Source organism: Pholcus phalangioides, unplaced genomic scaffold, assembly GCF_987345545.1.
Source record: "Pholcus phalangioides strain wild (caught in Gottingen) unplaced genomic scaffold, Ppha-v1.0 ptg000030l_1, whole genome shotgun sequence".
In the NCBI taxonomy this organism is placed as follows: domain Eukaryota; kingdom Metazoa; phylum Arthropoda; class Arachnida; order Araneae; family Pholcidae; genus Pholcus; species Pholcus phalangioides.
In genome coordinates this window covers 1,193,782-1,211,901 of record NW_028301620.1, presented here as the reverse complement: position 1 = coordinate 1,211,901, position 18,120 = coordinate 1,193,782, and the positions used below count along the sequence as shown (strand labels likewise).

Genomic DNA, 18,120 nt, shown 5'->3' with positions numbered 1-18,120 from the left:
GCTAGGTATTGCTTGTTTTTGAACCCATCCATCCTGGAGCTTGATTAGTTCTTACTGGGATTCTTGTTACATTATTTGTGGGTCTCCTCCAATCTCTTGTTGTATTGCTGTTTTCCCGCTGATCATATATCCCCTGTCCTCTATTTCTTGGATTCATTTTGCATCCTGACCAAGCACTGATATGATCCCCTAGGCAATTTGCACACGATCCCGGCCCATCTTCTTTTATCTTGGAGCATTCACGGGTCATGTGACCTTGACCACAGTTCATGCATCTAGCTGCATTATTACAGCTGGCTTGGCTGTGGTAAAACCGCTGACAGCGATAACATTGCACTGGTCCATCATTCCTTTTAAATGTCTCCACTCGAACTGCCATGTTCAGAAGACTATCAAGTCTGAAAATTTTCTCACTGTTTTTTGGCGTCTCAATGACGACCATTGGTAGTTCCTTTTTGCTCCTAAAACTAACCAATCTATTTATTGAGTCAATTTCAAAACCCAGAGATTCCAAGTTCTCTTGGATTATTTTTGTGGTATATGAACCACGTATATTCTTTATCACTATTTTGATTGACTCTTTTTCCTTCAATTTGAAGCCGTGAAACTCATATCCATTTGTATTTAGAAACTGCTTTACTCTCGCCCAGTCTTTGATACTCGCCACCTGCAGCACCCAGTCCCCTTTAATTTGAATTCCTTTTTAAAGCCTTTTTCACATATTTCATTAAGCTTATTTCTTAATGTGATCCAGTTTTCCAATTGTGTCAGATATATGTCTGGAGGTTTGTATTTTCTCCTGTCAGCTTTTTTTGTTCCTCTCTTTTGCATATTCTGGAACCCATTTTGTTCTTCTTCTCCTTCAGTATTTTGATCACTTTCACTGCTTGAGGATTCTGCCTCATCCAATTGTTTGAAAGAAAATCCAAATTTGGCACTACCCCTTGATCTATTTACCTTCTGACTGTCATTTTCTTGAAAATCATTACTGCTATGGTTTTTTCCGACTTCATTGCTATTTTATTCGAAATTATGTGCCCCAAGTACAGAGTCATATGTAAGCACTACTGTTTTCTCTTCATTTTGCTCCACCCCAGTTGTATCTGCAATCTCGTTCACTTCTGTTGACTCCGTCCCTGTTTTGCTGGTTAAAGCCGTGTAGTTTCCCAAGGTGTGTGTGTTTTCCACTATTTTTTCCCTTTTTTCAATAATTGTGACACTTTCCTCATTTCGATTACACTGAATATCAGTTAAACTCTGATTTTTTTCTTCTATGAGACACTCTTTAATTTTTTCACTGTTATTTCTTTGTACCATAGTATATGAGAAGCCCTTTGGGCTAAATACACCTTTAGACTTATCTGTTTCTCCCTCAGAGACTGACTCTGAGCTTGAGAATTGTACCTCTGAAATTATATTATCATCCTTAACCACCTTGGATTTTTTTCTATCTTTCTTACCTGAAGTTTTGTGACTACACTCATTTCTAAAAAAATGTCACTACTTTGTTTACAAGGTCCATTTGTTTTTTTAACATACCTTTGCTACTCTTAGATTCATTACACTTATAATACAAATCAATCAACCTTCTGATCCTTACTGGATCACTGCATGTAGAACTTCCAATAGGCTTCCAATTGACTTTGTGCTAGGATATTGCTTGTCGCTTCTGCTGCTTCTAAATGCTCGCTCTTCATATTGCCTATTTAAGTCAACTACTAATGTTTGAAAACACTCGAAAATAATTTCGTGGAAGTTACCTGCGTTCTGGTTTGCGTATCTAGCAACGGAAATCAATTTTGACCATACGGCCTTAACATTTACCGACGGCGAATGACCGAGTGCGCATACAAAATCCCTTTCCATTTTAAATTATTTTCCGCCAAAATAGAGATAATCGTCGGGCGCTCTAAATAGCTATTACACTTACCTTTTCTAAGCTTGTGGCCAGTCTACTCTTTCGATGTCACACGGTCACTATCTCTCGTACCAGACATCAATATGGAGCTTTCCCCGGCGACGGCTTCCTTCGTTCCGCGCCTCGTCCTTTCACTGCAATCGTTGCGGCTTGCACGCTTTTAACTAGAAAGCCCGGCATTCCGCCTGAACTCTCTGACTATGGGATCCGAGGAATTTTCGTATCAATTGAAATCGGCTTGTACTTTCGTGGGAGGAAAAAAAATTGCGACTTGTTCAGTCCGCAATCACGACGACAATGACGACAGGTGTATTATCGCTGCAGCTGCGCTGTTTGTGTGTTTGCCGCTTAAAAGAACACTTTGAATCAATTTAATTGCAGATCACCAAAAAAAAAAGAAGTGTTTTTTCCTTGTTCATTCAGATATCAGTTATAACTTCCTTGCATAACGGTTTATAGCAGGGGTGGCCAACTTCTTTCTGTTCGCGGGCCAACATAATGCTCAGCTATAGGGTGGCGGGCCGCATCAGTGGTGCATAAGCCATTAATTGAATTTATAGTGTTGTCTTATTTGTGTATTTTTAGATTGCTCCGAGCGATGCCAATTTTAGTAGCGACATCACCAATGAACGCAGTGACGTGAACTTCGACCGTCTTCTTCCGACATTGTTTGAGTGCTTCGCAATCGTTTTTTGCGGGTAAGTGACGGCCCATCCTCTTCTTCCGATTAATTAAATTCGATTCTTTTCTTGAAAAATGAAACACCAATAATTGCTTTCTGTTTATTTTGGAAAAACAGCACAATAGACAAAGGTGAACAACAAAAAAAACAAATCATAAAAACTTTCATCATAAAAACCCAAAGGGACAAAATCCTTCCACGAGTCAAACTGATGAATCATATACAAATTTCTTGGCAACATACCAAGGTATATTCTGCAACAATAGCTGCACAGGCAAGCCTTTGACCTTTGAAGACCGGACACACCCCACTTCCCATTTCAGAGAGATATCGAAACGTTCCCGAAGGATGGGTGTGTCTGGAAAGTTTTATTGTAAACAACAAAACATTGTTGCCTCCAACGATGGCAACAAAAATAAAATGTATATAAAAACGATCGTCAATCTTAAATCATAAAACAGATAATTAAAATCGAAACAACAAACGCCGATAGGCAATCAAAATCATAAACAAGATTATACGATGATGGCATTCTCATAAAGAATCTAGTAATCGTCAGTTAATCGAATGATTGTCAATAATCTAAATCCAATGATTGTCAATAATGAATATAAAATTTCGAATCGCAGTGGATCAGCTAATCATAGTCATCCATGTTTCGTCAAGCTTCAACATCAGTTCGATTGTCGGCATCGGTCTTCAGTAGTCATAGGTCCGCCGTCGTCTAGGCCGCAAGTTGTACGGCCTCGCCTGATTGCTGCACTCTCGCGAGGACGGGTATATGCCGTCAGCAACTCCTCTCCGTCTTGGCCGCAAGTCGTACTCCCTCACCTGACTGCAGCACGCAAGATGGTACATACGCAGGGTCGGTGCCCCTTCTCGGTTCGAGTGCCCCTCTGGGTTTCTGGGTTTGTCGTACATTTCATGAAAGTTCTGCTCCAGAAATCTGACAAGACCTATCAGGCGGCAGAAGTTCGTAGGACAACGAATGGTTCTTATCTTCCAGGCTGTGGTATTAGGCTCTGGCATCTTACCAAAGTGGAACTGCGCCGTCTTTGGACACTGAGTTGTATAATGCCATAGGGATCCAGTAGCTCCACAATTACAAGCAGAGTGAGTTGAGCGCTTAAACCGTTCGAAATAGACCGGAAATGGGCCGTGCTCTGTAACCACTATTATCTTTTCTCTAGGCCAAACATGATGTTGCCAACGGACCCGTCGTTGGACTTTATAGGCGTCTTTAGCCGCATTAGAATTCCAACTACATTGCCACGTCTTTAACAGATCCTCGCGCAATAAGCGTTGGCCAAAGCTCCTTGGCCATGAATGTCCATCTGTAGTTTGAAGATGAGTGGCTTCCTTAGCAAGTTGGTCAGCTTGCTCGTTGCCAGCTTCTCCAGAGTGCGCCTTCACCCAAGAAAGCCGTATTCTTGGATTTCTACAGAGGATGCGGCGAATCTCTCTGACATTGTAATACAGCGAACATGGATTTTTTATTGCCCACAGACTTGATGCACTGTCTGACAATATGAGCACTGGATGCTGTTCCGATTGCGCCCATTAAACTGCATGTAAAATTGCATATACCTCAGCCTGGAACACTGCTCTCAGTTGCAAGCCTTGTCTTCCAAGTTACTTCATGAGAATCATCCTACCGCAACACCACAAATGCACTTCCGGTTCCTTCGGGAGTCTTCGAGCCATCCGTAAAAACCAGTCTTGTATCGGACGCTATCGCAGAATTACTATTGGATAGCATTACCTGGTTTATCGCTATGTCCATACTTGGGTGCTGTGGCCAGGTCTTGAGCGTCTTTTCGAAGTCGACTACACGCAGTCGTCTAGCGTCCACCGCAATATCCTCGTTGGGGCGAAGCAGTCGCGATTTGCGTACCTCGTAATCAAGAAAGCTACTGAGAGGTGGATTCCCAGTTGCTACATATAAGATGGCATTGGCCGTGGTAACGTATGCCCCTGAAACATAAAGTAGGAATGGTCTCTGAGCTATATCTAGAGCTCTTCTTTGCCTCTGCGTAGGATCCCGATACCAAGAACCAAGAAGCGCATCCATAGGTTAATTGCTGCTGCACCACAGACTTGTAAAGCATATTCCGGAAATTCTGTTGGAGGCCACACCTTGGTCTGGCCACTCTTCGCAGCAACTTTCACGAACTTTGTAAATCTGCTTCACCAAGTGTGGCATAAAGTTGAGCCAGCTATCTATATGTACTCCTAGATAATTTATTTGCTTCGAAGGCCAAATTCGGGTATTGTCGATTATTATGCGCGGTTTATTTTTCTTAGGATGGGGCCAAAGAGAAACTTAATCTTCTCGACCTCCACCTCAAGATGATTCTCACCAAGCCATGTAATCAGTTTGTTGAACGCTCAGGCAAGCGACACCAAATATATTACTTCCATATGTTATACTAGATTAGAATCCGTTGAAACACAGTTAGTAGGGAAACCTTCCGGACACGATGCTACGAAAACAAGTGAAGGGTTCGGCTGAAAAACGGTTTATATAACATTTTTTGTGAAATCGGGTTTTTGACTCAACGTTCTACGTAGCGTCCGTTACACGTTTCTCAAGTAAGTTCCTGCAAAAACCAACAGATGTCGATACTATCCGCTTTACAAACATGCCAGTGTGGGTTCTATAATTGGAACAACGGTCTACGTCAGTGGTTTTCAAACTTTTGTCACTCGTGGCTCCCTTGCTTAATTCATGGTTTGCCTGCAGCTTCCCAGAACAGTTTAGTAGATATTTTCACTTACAAATAACGATTTTAAAGCATAAATTGGCACACAAATCAATATTTCCAGCTTACCACGACGCCCCTAGAAGCTGCAAAGCACGCTTTGAGAAACACTGATACTCAGTATTTTTTTAATCATTTCACTTTTTTTTGCGTTCACATAGATTATCTTAATGATTTCGTGTCGAACGATTGGTATTTGCTATAACAAGACTTTATTTCTTGTTTTATGGATAAGATTCCTGGCCGGACGATGCAACCTGATCTCTGCGTCGGACATCAAGGGCCTGAACGACTTCACGACTTACTTCTCGCTCCCACCGTTGATTTTCCTCAACCTCGTCACCATCAATTTCTCCAACGTCAACTGGAACTTCGTGCTGGCAGTCCTGTTGGCAAAGATCGTCGTCTTCGTGCTGGTCGCGTTTGTCACCGCGTCTATCCACAAGCCTTTCAACCTCTCCTACGCCGGCATCTACGCCATCTTCTGTACGCAAGGAAATGACTTTGGGCTGGCGTATCCTATCGGTGAGTAGCCCTTTTCCCTTCGACTTCACAGGAATCAGACGCACGCATGATTTCATAAACGTGAGCGTTCCCCATATAAAATTTGAACCCCCCCCCCGTCATGTCACCGCTGGGGGATGAATTTACAGAAATCCCGTCTTAGCGAGTCTCTGTCTTATAAATACAATACTGAACAAATTTCATATTGTTACGAACTTTCGACGATAGATGGCGCGATTTGTTAGATAGAAATATCGATGATACCGGTTTCGGTCTAAACGGAGAGACATGCGATTAGCGGAGAACTGGGAGGGCGTGTAGAGAAAAATCTAGAAAGTCCCGCCCCTCCATACGGTAGCGCCGCCGACTAGGAAACTGTGAAATAGAATTTTGTGGATTGTTCTTTTTGTCGAAGTTTCTATCCGGGTTATAAATACCGTGGCGCTCACAAGATGGCAGACTGAGAGAGGCTAGACAGGCTCAGACAGGCACAAGGAGTTTCAGTCAGATGTGTTTGAACGTTGAGAGAAAGTTGTTAGCTCTCTGATTAGCCCATAAATTGCTGTTCTGTAAATAAATCTGTGTTTGTCCGTCGAACCGCTTCTTGTTTTGCAATCTCGAAGTCTTGTGGAAAATTATCCGGAACAATTTGGTGTCAGGAGTGGGGTAATTCAAGACTTGCATGAAGACAAGAATGATGGACATGGACGAGGTGCGAGAACAGCTGAACCAGTTGATAAAGTTTGTGGGCCAGATGGAGTTGGATATCGTCGAAGAGATAAAGAAATCATTCGCTGTCGTGATCAACAAGATAGAGACCACGAGCGCAGCCGTGAAAGAAGATGTCAACACCTCCATTGCTGCCGTCAGCGAGCTGAAAGATCTGAAGAGTGCCAAGAACGATCGTGGGACCGAGAAAAATGAGAAAGACAAGTCGTTGGGAACCTGGAAAAGCCACGAAAAAGGCCACCTGCCGAGCGTATGCTCAGTCTCAGCTACCGGTACGGAAGATGCGCCATGCCGAGTGTACCACGTCTCACAGATGCACGGAGGAGACCACGGGGTCCACGTGAGAGGCGAGATCGATGGACTGCCGTGTAGGATGGTCATCGACACCGGAGCCAACGCGAGCATCGTCAAGACGGACCTGGCTAGGAAATTCCAGCAACGACTTCTCTACGTACCACCATCGTTGACGCTACAGACAGTCACGGGAGAGAAAATAACTGCGCGCGGAAAATTGAAAGTCTCACTGAAGTTCACCACGGTCACCTACCAACACACCGTCTTCGTGGCAGGCATAAGGGATCCGTGCATCATCGGAGTGAACTTCTTGAAGAAACACGGATTTTCCTTGGACATGAGGAATGACCAGTTGCACACGCCGAGGGAACGTATCGCCCTGTTCGGATGTGATCGTAACGAAGTACCTCCAATGAAAGTGATGGACAGTCCAGAGGCGGATAAAGAGTGCATCGACGAGGCAGAGAAGACCAATGGCAGGACCGGAACTGTGCTCTCACGAGGGTCACATGGCATGAAGAGGACGATCCAGCCTCGTAAAGAAAAAGCGCATGGAAATGCCGACGCCCTGACGAGAGGACCGGGTACACAAAACCGTGGTCGTTGCATGAAGTCAGAAGAGAAGTGCGGACCGGTGAGCCCTTCAGGTGACGGGTGAGACGGATAACATCTCTCATAACATCAAGGACGACGGATAACGTCGTCCTTGGAGCGACGAGAACACCAGGAAGGCCCAACTAGAAGATCCCGACATACGGCCGATAATGGACTTGAAAGAATCCACTGGTAGTAAACCAGCATGGCAAGACGTCGCCTCTTCCAGTCCGACGACCAAGAGATACTGGGCGTTATGGGACTCTCTGGAGATGAGAGATGGCGTGCTGTACCGCAGATGGGAGTCGGAGGATGGAAAGACGTTCCGGTGGCAACTCGTCCTCCCAAGGAGCCGTGTGAAACATACGCTGAAAGAATTACACGAAAGCCCGACCGGTGGACATTTCGGCGTGATTAAGACTCTCCAGAAGGTCCGCGAACGATCCTGTTGGGACAAATCCAGGACCGATGTGCACGAGTGGTGCAAGAATTGCGACGCCCTGCGCCCGCAAAGGAATCGCCCCGAACATCCTGCGACCGTTGCCGGGGACCGTCCACGAGAGCACCGGATACTCGTCATCGCTGATGAGAGAGGATCTTCGCCAGCCGGGTTATCTGATGTTCCGGCGACCGATAGATGCTGCTCTTCCACCGGAGGAACACGTCCAGGGACTCCAGGAGCGCCTCGAGGACATGCATCGAATCGCCAGACACAGGATCAGCATCGGCTCCGAAAAGATGAAGAACCGCTACGATGCGAGGGCCACGTCTCATGACTTCAAGGAAGGGGACCTCGTCTGGCTCTGGAACCCGAAGCGCGGAAAGGATTGTGCCCGAAACTTCAGACGTCATGGGAAGGACCCTACAGAGTCGTGAAGAGACTGAACGACGTCGTAGCTCGGATCCAGAAGACGCCATCCTCGAAGTGCAAGGTGGTCCACTTCAACAGACTGACCCCTTACCACAGTGACAACCCGCCAGACTGAATTGTCGGGACGAACAATTCTAAGAGAGGGGCAATGTTACGAACTTTCGACGATAGATGGCGCGATTTGTTCGATAGAAATATCGATGATACCGGTTTCGGTCTAAGCGGAGAGACATGCGATTGGCGGAGAACTGGGAGGGCGTGTAGAGAAAAATCTAGAAAGTCCCGCCCCCCCATACGGTAGCGCCGCCGACTAGGAAACTGTGAAATAGAATTTTGTGGATTGTTCTTTTTGTCGAAGTTTCTATCCGGGTTATAAATACCGTGGCGCTCACAAGATGGCAGACTGAGAGAGGCTAGACAGGCTCAGACAGGCACATGGAGATTCAGTCAGATGTGTTTGAACGTTGAGAGAAAGTTGTTAGCTCTCTGATTAGCCCATAAATTGCTGTTCTGTAAATAAATCTGTGTTTGTCCGTCGAACCGCTTCTTGTTTTGCAATCTCGAAGTCTTGTGGAAAATTATCCGGAACAATATTTATAACTTCAGTGGTTTGGGATCAGCGATGATTTCTCCCATATAACCTTTGAGCACCCCCCCCCCCCCGACTCCCCCCAGAGACTAAGTTTTGGGAAAATCCCTCCTTAGTGAGTCACTGCATTAAAAATAAAACTGCTGATGAAACTTCACATTTGCAGCTTCAGTGGTTTGAGCCCAGATGGTTTCCCCATATACACTTTGAACTTCTCCCGTTCTTTATGACCCTACTTAAAGGTTGAATTTTGAATAATATCTCTTTAGTGAGTCTCCACATTACAATGTGAAACTACTAACCAAACTTCATATTTATAACTCCAGCCATTTCGGATTAACGATGATTGCCCCATATAATCTCTGAACCCTCTTATGACTCCTTTAAGGGTTGAATTTCGCAAAATCCTTTCTCACTGAGTCCTTACGACATGAAATGAAAATAGTGATAAAATTTTATATTTATACAGTCGAATCCCGTTATGACGAACTCTACGAGACCAGAAAAATCACTTCGTTAAAAAGAAATTTCGTTATACAGGAATTCCAGGTTTTTGCATTACTCCTATGTAAGATTATCTGGGGGATTAGAAAAGTGTTCGTCGAGATTTTCGCTGTAACGGTATTCGTTAAAACGGGATTCGATTTATTTATTTACAACAATAATCCCTTTTCTGAGTTTGTGCCTGATGTCTCATTAAGTATGAACTTCAAATTTAGAACATCAAATTTTAGTTTTTAATATTTTCTCAAGATTGTTTAACTAAGACACTCGTCTGCGTGGAGTGCAGTTGCTAATTAAGTAGCGTGTAAAGTTCGATTTCAGCGGACGACGTCAGACGCCCCCTTGTCGTCGCACTCAATGTCGGCTGTTGCCGCTCGTATAGCTTGCCGCATGTTGTCGCTTCCATTTGACGACCGGCCCTAGTGGGACGAGACAGAATCATTCCGATCCTCATTTCAGAGCGAAAAGCGAAGATCTCATTCGTCCTCGTTGTCAAGATCTTTCTAGGCGATCGCAAGGCTGGAAACTATGTTGAACTAGTTAACAGCACGTGAGAGCATAAAGGTTCATTAATTGGCCTTTAAAAATCTAGGCGATACCAGTGAAAAATAAAGTGAACGATTTCACCTGGACGTGAACACAATGGAGGATCGATACCAGGGCAGATGGGATACTCATATGATGGCAGATTACTGTTGGAATCTGCTGAGAGACTGTGCGAACAAGTTTAACTCAAGAATTCCGAACAAAATATGCTGTCGGAGTGGAACAGAACGACTTTTTCTTTGGCTTTTATTTGATTCTTCTCATTTCTAATTTTGAATCAAGCTGTTGTAGATTTACAAGAGTGTTGTTGTGTATTTTTTTCCCAATTAATTAAAATACAAATCGCCACAACAGGCAAAATGCCTAGCGAGGTGGCTGAAAAAAGATGCCCATAAAAATGTGAATGTCGAATACATACATCTAAACTATGTCAAAAATAGCGCAACCCCAATGAACACGCTGTAATAAAAATTGAAGGAATAGGTATCTTTGAATGCCGTAATCTTTCTTCAATCTCTTCTGTGTCCAAAACGTTCGTAAAGATTCACCCGTTGATTGGTGGCTGAGGTAAAACAACTTCGCCAATACTGCTTTAACCACTAATGTCAACATAACACCCAAAAGCTTTCTTGTTGCGCCAATAACAGCAGAGAATTCAAAAATAATACAAAATGTTTCACAAATTTTCTTAAGGAATTTTTTTCAATTTTACGCCTATACCATATGCCTAATTTGATGCGTTAACGTAAATAACGAAACTATCACATCTCACAAACAAGAGCTGATGGGCAAAACCTGACGAATAATTGTTTACAGCACATGGAATTCACATAAAATCAGTTTAAAAAACCCCGGTACCAAATTCTGTGTTGCCATTCTGATTTTTTACTGCTCGTGAAACTTTCGGAAATTATAACGTATCGTTCGTGTATTTGACTTTCCTGATTTTTATTTTTTATATGAATCAGACACACAATGATGCACAGAAATTACATTTTTGAATTTAAAATCATATAAGCCACATATAAACACAAGTTGTCCCATAAATTCGTAAATAGTTTTAAAAATTCACAAAATCCGAAATAATTGATATATTGAGATGCGGTTTGCGAAAAAGTTATTCTTACAAAAGGTTTTTTTTTAAAGTACAAGAAAGAAATTTTGTTCAAATTTTTGTCAACAGATGACGTTACAAGAAAGTAAATCGTATAACCATTCGTCAATCAAGGAAGGTAAAGCTTCAGCGGGGATTCGTGGATGAGGTAAAACAACTTCACCCGTGGGCGTTATCCAATAATGCCAACATCAAAAACTTATTTAATTGCTAGCAACAGGAAAATTCGGAAATGACCTGTTAATCGTATATGCTACAAGAGTGATTTGCATATTTTCAGTGATTCGCGCAGCTTCCTTCCTCCATCGACAAAAATTTGAATAAAAAAATCTTTTGTGCCCAAAAAAAAAAAAAAAACTGTCTGTGAGAATAACTTCTTCGCACACCGCATTCCAATATACTAATTCCTTCTATTTTTATGAAGTTTTAAAACTATTTATACGAATTTATGGGACATAGTGTACAGTCGAATCCCGTTTTAACGAATACCATTATAGCGAAAATCTCGTTTTAACGAACACTTTTCTTTTCTAATCCCCCAAATAAGTTTACACAGGAACAATGATAGGTAACCTGGAATTCCTTTATAACGAAATTTCGTTTTAACGAAGTGATTCCTCCGGTCTCTTGGCGTTCGTTATAACGGGATTCGACTGTATTTGCCTCCAAAATGTCTAACGACGTGAATTGGATTCGTTTCCGAATTACAACACTGAATGAATCAAGCGAATGAATCATAAGGAGTCAATCAACATTTTTGATTGTCTCCTTGGTAAATTTTTCTCTTTTTTGTACTGTTATATAACAATAAATTTGATTTGAAGAAGAGAAAAAAAAAAGTATTTTCCAGAAAAATGTTGTTTATTCATATTATGAATGAAATAAATTGATAGAAAATTTTGTTGGATTGTCCACAAAAATTCTGAGTCAGAAAGAATCGTCCGGAATGACTCTAGCCGTTTGTCTGCATATGTCTTTAGAAATTCGCCATTAGTGTATATGTCAAATTACCTTGCTGCGCACGTAAAAAAAAATAGAAGGAACGTTGGTCTTAAACTATTTCACGTACAAGTTTTTGGCAACAAATGCTGACCATCCGTATTTGATGAATCAGAGATAAATCTGGTAACATTGTCTTAACCTAACCGCACGTTAGAAAAAGGAAGGGGAAAGGAAAAAATGTAATATATATATAAGGTAGTGAGAGAGTTTGTTTTTTTACTGTCTCTTTTTTTTACCCTCACCCTACGTGTATATAGTAAGAAGATACATCATATGTGGGGGGAAAATATCCTATTAACAGGAGTATAGAAAAAAAAGGAGGAGCAACTTCAGTTGATAGGGTTTCTATAAAGCTTAGCGATGGTGAAGAGAGAGGATTGTTTGAATTTATTCCAGTGGCGTTTGGACGCAATATTACGTTCGTGATAGTAAAGTGGTTAAAGAGCGGATGTTTTGTTTATCCTGTTAAATATGGCTATAAAAGACTTATTTATGTTTCGTCTTTTTCCTAAAACAGTGGCGTCCCTGTTCGGCAGCAAGCGTCCATTGTACGCGGGGTACATGTATCTCATCTCACCGACTTCACTCCTTGTCACGAATCCGATGGGATTCTTCTTGATGGAGGCTCATCGCAGCAGCAGGACGTCATCATCACCATCGTCGTCGGACGATCCGAAACGGCGAAGCTTCATGTTGACGACTCTGTTGAAGACTCTGAGTTCCGTGTCTTGGAACGTATTCAAGAACCCCGTCGTGATCGTGACGATATTTGGTATCATAGGCAATGTCTTGTTCAGGAACGGATTGCCCAGCGTAATATACGGCGTCTTACAGGTACGTGTATATATACATCATCAAATCCTTATTTATGTCAGGTGGTCCCCGATTTCTACCGCAAATAGGAGGGATGAAAGTGCACGTAATGACGAACAATTGCAGTTAAGGAGCCTAGGAGTGCAATCCACTTTATTCAGTCAGGAAAAATAGGAACATACGCAAGTTGATAACAAAATTGGAAATCTGATGAGTCGATTCAGAAGTCGAAGTAAGCTCTCAAAAAGCGGTTCGAGGACGTTATTACGCAGCTGACACCAGCGAGTGATGGTTAATTGTCTCTTTCCGTGGTTCAGGGCTAGAATTCAGCGTTTGGTCATTTTGTGGCCCGGTGCAAAAGCATTTTTTAGTTCTCGGCACATGCTCAACCCAAGGAATATCACACAGGGCACTCATAGTTTTTCTCTTTATGTAACTTAGTTTTTAAAAGGAATCGGCGCAGATATGCATGTGACGTGATATGCATCGATACGAGACAATCGATTCATTGTGTTCTGAGTATACTATGATGATCACTTTTTAGGTATATTGAGCACTCGAAAAAAAAACCTGTTCATGAATTATTTTAATTATTTTTCCAGATATTCTCGTCGGCGTTTTCGGCATCCGTCTTGTTCCTGCTTGGTTTCTCGGTGGTCCGGTGCAGTTCTTCGAAATCCGTCGGCAGAGAGGGTCTCCTGACGCCAGCTGTTCTCATCATCGCCAAGATGTATGTACGAATGCATTTGAACCTTCACTTTATCACAATTCAACAGCGAGAATGATAAAACTCTATTTCAATGTACGCAGGTAATACTACTGTGAAGACATCATCGTAGGTAACAGGATTGCTAGGTAGCTTGATTTAGAGCTCCTTGAAATACATAAATTGAATATTGAGAAGGACCGGACACACCTCGCTTCCTATCTCAAGAAGATATCGGAGCATTCCCGAAGGATGAAATACATACAAGGCAGACTCATACTGGGACCATATAAGAAGGGCTTTCTCACGACGCACCGGACGTACCAGCTGACGCCATCGCCCTGACGGAACCGTTTAATTGCGATTGGCTACCCTGGTATTTTCAAGTTACACTTTGGTTAAAAGGTATTAAAGTAGTGACGTCACGCACCTGATCTGAGACCACACCCACTGCGCCAAGGTGGCAAGAGCAACTAAAAGGGATGAGACAGCCCTTACTATATAGCCTTGGACTCTCATACGTAATTTTTAAGTAGAAGTGTCACGTCTTAGTATTACCGCTATACCCAATTATTTTTCTCTATCTCGATTGTTTTGCTCAACGGATTCCGAGTCATCACTGGAGCACCGAACCTGCTCTCTGTTCAAAGAATGGATGACCGGTCCTCTCTTAACTATAGGCACCTTTGATAAATTAATTGCTTGTGATGCTATACGGATGGCAATAAAGCCTTTAGAAAATTTGAGAATGAACTCATCCTCAACGTTCGTGACTACAGGCCCGTTTACACGACGCAAGCGCTTTAGTTGGTAACTTAATTTTTAGTTGCCAAGTACGATACGATGTATGCAGACGATAAGGGCCGTTTACACGGCTTTAGTTGACAAGTGCAGAAGTGATTTAGTTGGTAAGTCAGATAAGAACGGTTCTATTTTTTCCGGTTAAGTAGACGTATGCGCATGCGCCAGTGGGCGTGACCTGCCGCGCTGGAGGGGTCTTTTTGCTCTCTCACGGAGGGGTTTATTTTGATCTCAAGCGTGAACCTGTTCATACTCCGTCGTCTCCTGATGTTTCGCTAGAATTCCGCGGAAATATTGGATGGTGAGGTGGCCAGAGGACACAACCTTCAAGTTTGTTGAAAAATATATTCGCCATGAATGTTTGTTGAACTATAGAAATGAAAATTACCTTAACAAACAAGCTAAAAATTATTCGATGTTGGAAAAAGCTATAGAATATTCTGTCGACGTGATGTCAGGAGTGGAAAAAAATTGAAGATTCAAAAATATATATCGGGTGGGGAGGATTTATATATTAAAAACTGGAGGGAGGGGTTTCGAATATTTCTCTCGTCCAGAACGAATTTGCTGCCATCTGTTGTAAAAATACATGATCAAATATTTAATATAAAGATGTCATCTATAGATTAAATTAAAAAAATAATAATGATTTCGAAAATTTGGAAATAATTTTTGTTTAATGAATTTTTATTATTTAATTTTTAACCCTTAGAATTTCCTACGAATGCCAAGAATCTTCTCCCGTATTTTCGGCTTACATAATTCATAATTTATCTCCTCTTCAACTTCGATTAAAATATCATATAATCGATATTTACAACTTGGACGAGAAATAGAGAAATCTTATATTTCTTCTCAATGACTTACATAAGTTTATAATATGTTGTGTATTCTTTTTTCCCCTGTGGCGTCATCTCTCGCCCCCCTTACGTGGGTGGCAGAGGCGAAAAAAGGGGACAAGCGAACTGTTTCCCTTGCGTGACCTACTTCTTGCTCAGTGTGTTGCTCTCGCGCAAGTGAGAAAAAAGTTTCCCCTTTTTTATTGAATATATTTATGTGAATAAATTTATATTCTTTAAAAAACATATCATATGATGTGGCTCTGATCACAGTATTCTTAAGTTCTACCTGATCATCTTCATCCATCGTTACGAAAGCTATGAGCTTTAAAAAAAGCACCTCTCTGAATGCCAGATAAATAAACAATTATTACTATTATTCTCCCGCGTGTTGTGCGTCTGTCTCTCTCCGTGGATTTGAGTGGACTGAAGCGCGCATGCGCTAACTGCGCTCGTTTCCGTAAAAATTATCCAATGAGCATCTACTTGCCACTTATACGTGTGGACACTTTCAAGAAGAATCGGTAAGTTAAAATTAAGTTGCCCACTAAAGCGCTTGCCTCGTGTAAACGGGCCTTACCTTTCAGTTAGAAAGAACGTTTTTTTCACTGGAAAGGGCACGGCTGAAATGCGCAGGAGGCCGAGGCACCTGCCTAAACCGTCACGGCTTCAGATAAATTGGCATTTGGGGCGTGACACTGTTTTTGATATTCTTCGCACCGCCGACAAAACATATCCACGAAACATCAAACATAGGAGAGCTCAAAACAACAGAAAGCGAGACGATGAGAATTTACGAGAGTCAAATTTTGAAAATTACGATTCTATGAGACATGAGATTCGGCTCGAAATAGTTCACAAAGGAAAAGCCGAAATTATTGCGGTGACGAGTAAAAATATTCGAGTCTCACGGGGTCTTTCTAAAGATTTTTATACCGTCCTATTTTACATTCCGAGCATTGAAGCATTTAATTAGATTGTAATCTACCTTTAGAGCAGATCGCGAATGTGTGTGGCATCCGCCTCATTTTTTTAAATATTATTTTTCCTTCCGAGAAACATTTCTCCAATTAATAAAAGAATAATAATTGCACGTGAATTAATTGCGAAAAGACAATATGAGACGAAACTGATGAAGAGAGAACAACAAATTCTGTGCAAAATACCTCGTTTACTAACGCTGATTCTATCGTAATTACAGTTTAATTTTGTGAGGCCAGCTGACCCCACAAGTTCGTTGGTCTCGTGTTAATCGAGTCAAAAAGTCACGAGCGGGACGAAAAGTTTTAAATCATAAAATGTATTGTATTCTCTTGATTAAAACATATGGTATATATAGTTATAACGATATGTACAACTCTAACCCATTAACGTATCAACTTCTTTTCCTCGGACTATCCAAGTCCATGACCTTCTCCTTAGGTCCCGAAAGTCGCTCTCCTCTTCTCCCTGTCTCTTTTCTCTTCCCTCAAACCAAGCGTCTCTTCCCTTCTCACACCCCCTTGGGTCTTTTTCCTTCCTTCGTTTCTGTTTCTCTTCTCCCTCGTACTGGTGGGAGATCGTCGGAATGGAGGGGTCGTAACGACACAAATTTGTTTAAATTATTACCATTTATTTTAAAGGGTATATTCCGGGGACGTAAAATAGAAACAAATCGATCGAAACCAAGTAAAGGCAGCAGTTTGTGCAGAATGCAAAAATTTTTGAATGCCATTTTCCAAACTAACGAGGCAAATTTTTGTCGCAACTGCCGCCATCTGTCGATACAGCATCATAACTGTAGTTTCGATTAAAGTTCATTATTTTGCCGATAGATGCCGGAGCGAAACCAAATAGAGCTTTCTTTTGGGAAAGTGCAATCTAGGCTGAAAAAAATCTTAATTTTTAAAATTCGTCGATTTGTCGTCGAAATTTGTAAATCGTTATCTTCGTACTAATTCGCAAAAAAATAGAGAAAGATTCGCTGACAATTTCACATTCACATTTGGGGGAAAAACTTTTTCGATAAAAATTTTGCGTCTATACGCAATGGAGTATTAAAGCGAAATCGAGGATTTGGCACCACCCACAAAAATATTTCCCAAGTCGAAAATTTCGCATTGATCCACAAAAATATTTTAAAAATGTTTTTCATTTCAAACACATTTTTGTTTCGCATTTTATTCATCCGTAAAGCACTTTGAAAATGAAAACATTTACATTCATCCATAATTTTTATTTTAAAATGAAAGATTCCGCGTTCATTCACAGAAATATCAATTAAATTAACGATTGTGACGATTGGTGAGGTGTATACGAAGTGACGAACATGAAGCATTCCTTTATTTTGCATTAACCTGCGAAACACACAGCCCTTCGTCATGAAGGTTAAAATCGAACTCTTCGAGAATGTCTTCTTCTCTCGATACAACTTAAATCTCACGTGTCTCGTGAATAAAAGTATTACTGTACATCCTTGTTAGCAGCTTGCTTGTTACACGATACAATTTTTTTATAGTTTAATTAATGGAGCTAAGTATTTAAATAGTGTACTGTTCTAGAATTTGAGTGTTTTATTCCCAGCAAAATTCCCTTCAAAATGCGTATATATTAAGATTATGCGGAATAATGAGAAAACCATATTTTCCCATTAACTCATCCATTATTGCAAATTTTTGCATTTGTTGCATTTGTTGCGAAACAGTTGCATTTTGCAACTGTTTCGTAAATACTATACGCTAATGACATTCCCAGGTATGAGATGTTAAAAAAAACCCAAGTTGGTGGAGTGAGAGCTTTGCATGGGCTTCCACAGCAATTGGTGAAGAATTAAATAAAACCGCACTGATACTTTGATCTTTAACCTCTCTCCG

General features: G+C 41.5%; 1 protein-coding gene across 1 annotated transcript in view; it reads left to right on the top strand.

Annotated features, from left to right (window-relative positions):
* Positions 1–18,120, top strand: part of LOC149067424 (lysosomal cholesterol signaling protein-like) — an 89,091-nt gene that overhangs the window by 31,175 nt on the left and 39,796 nt on the right. Inside the window, exons 3-6 of the mRNA XM_089252657.1 lie at positions 2,504–2,616; positions 5,598–5,887; positions 12,627–12,943; positions 13,525–13,652. Of these exons, the coding sequence (XP_089108783.1) occupies positions 2,504–2,616; positions 5,598–5,887; positions 12,627–12,943; positions 13,525–13,652 (848 nt within the window). The remainder of the gene's footprint in view (positions 1–2,503; positions 2,617–5,597; positions 5,888–12,626; positions 12,944–13,524; positions 13,653–18,120) is intronic.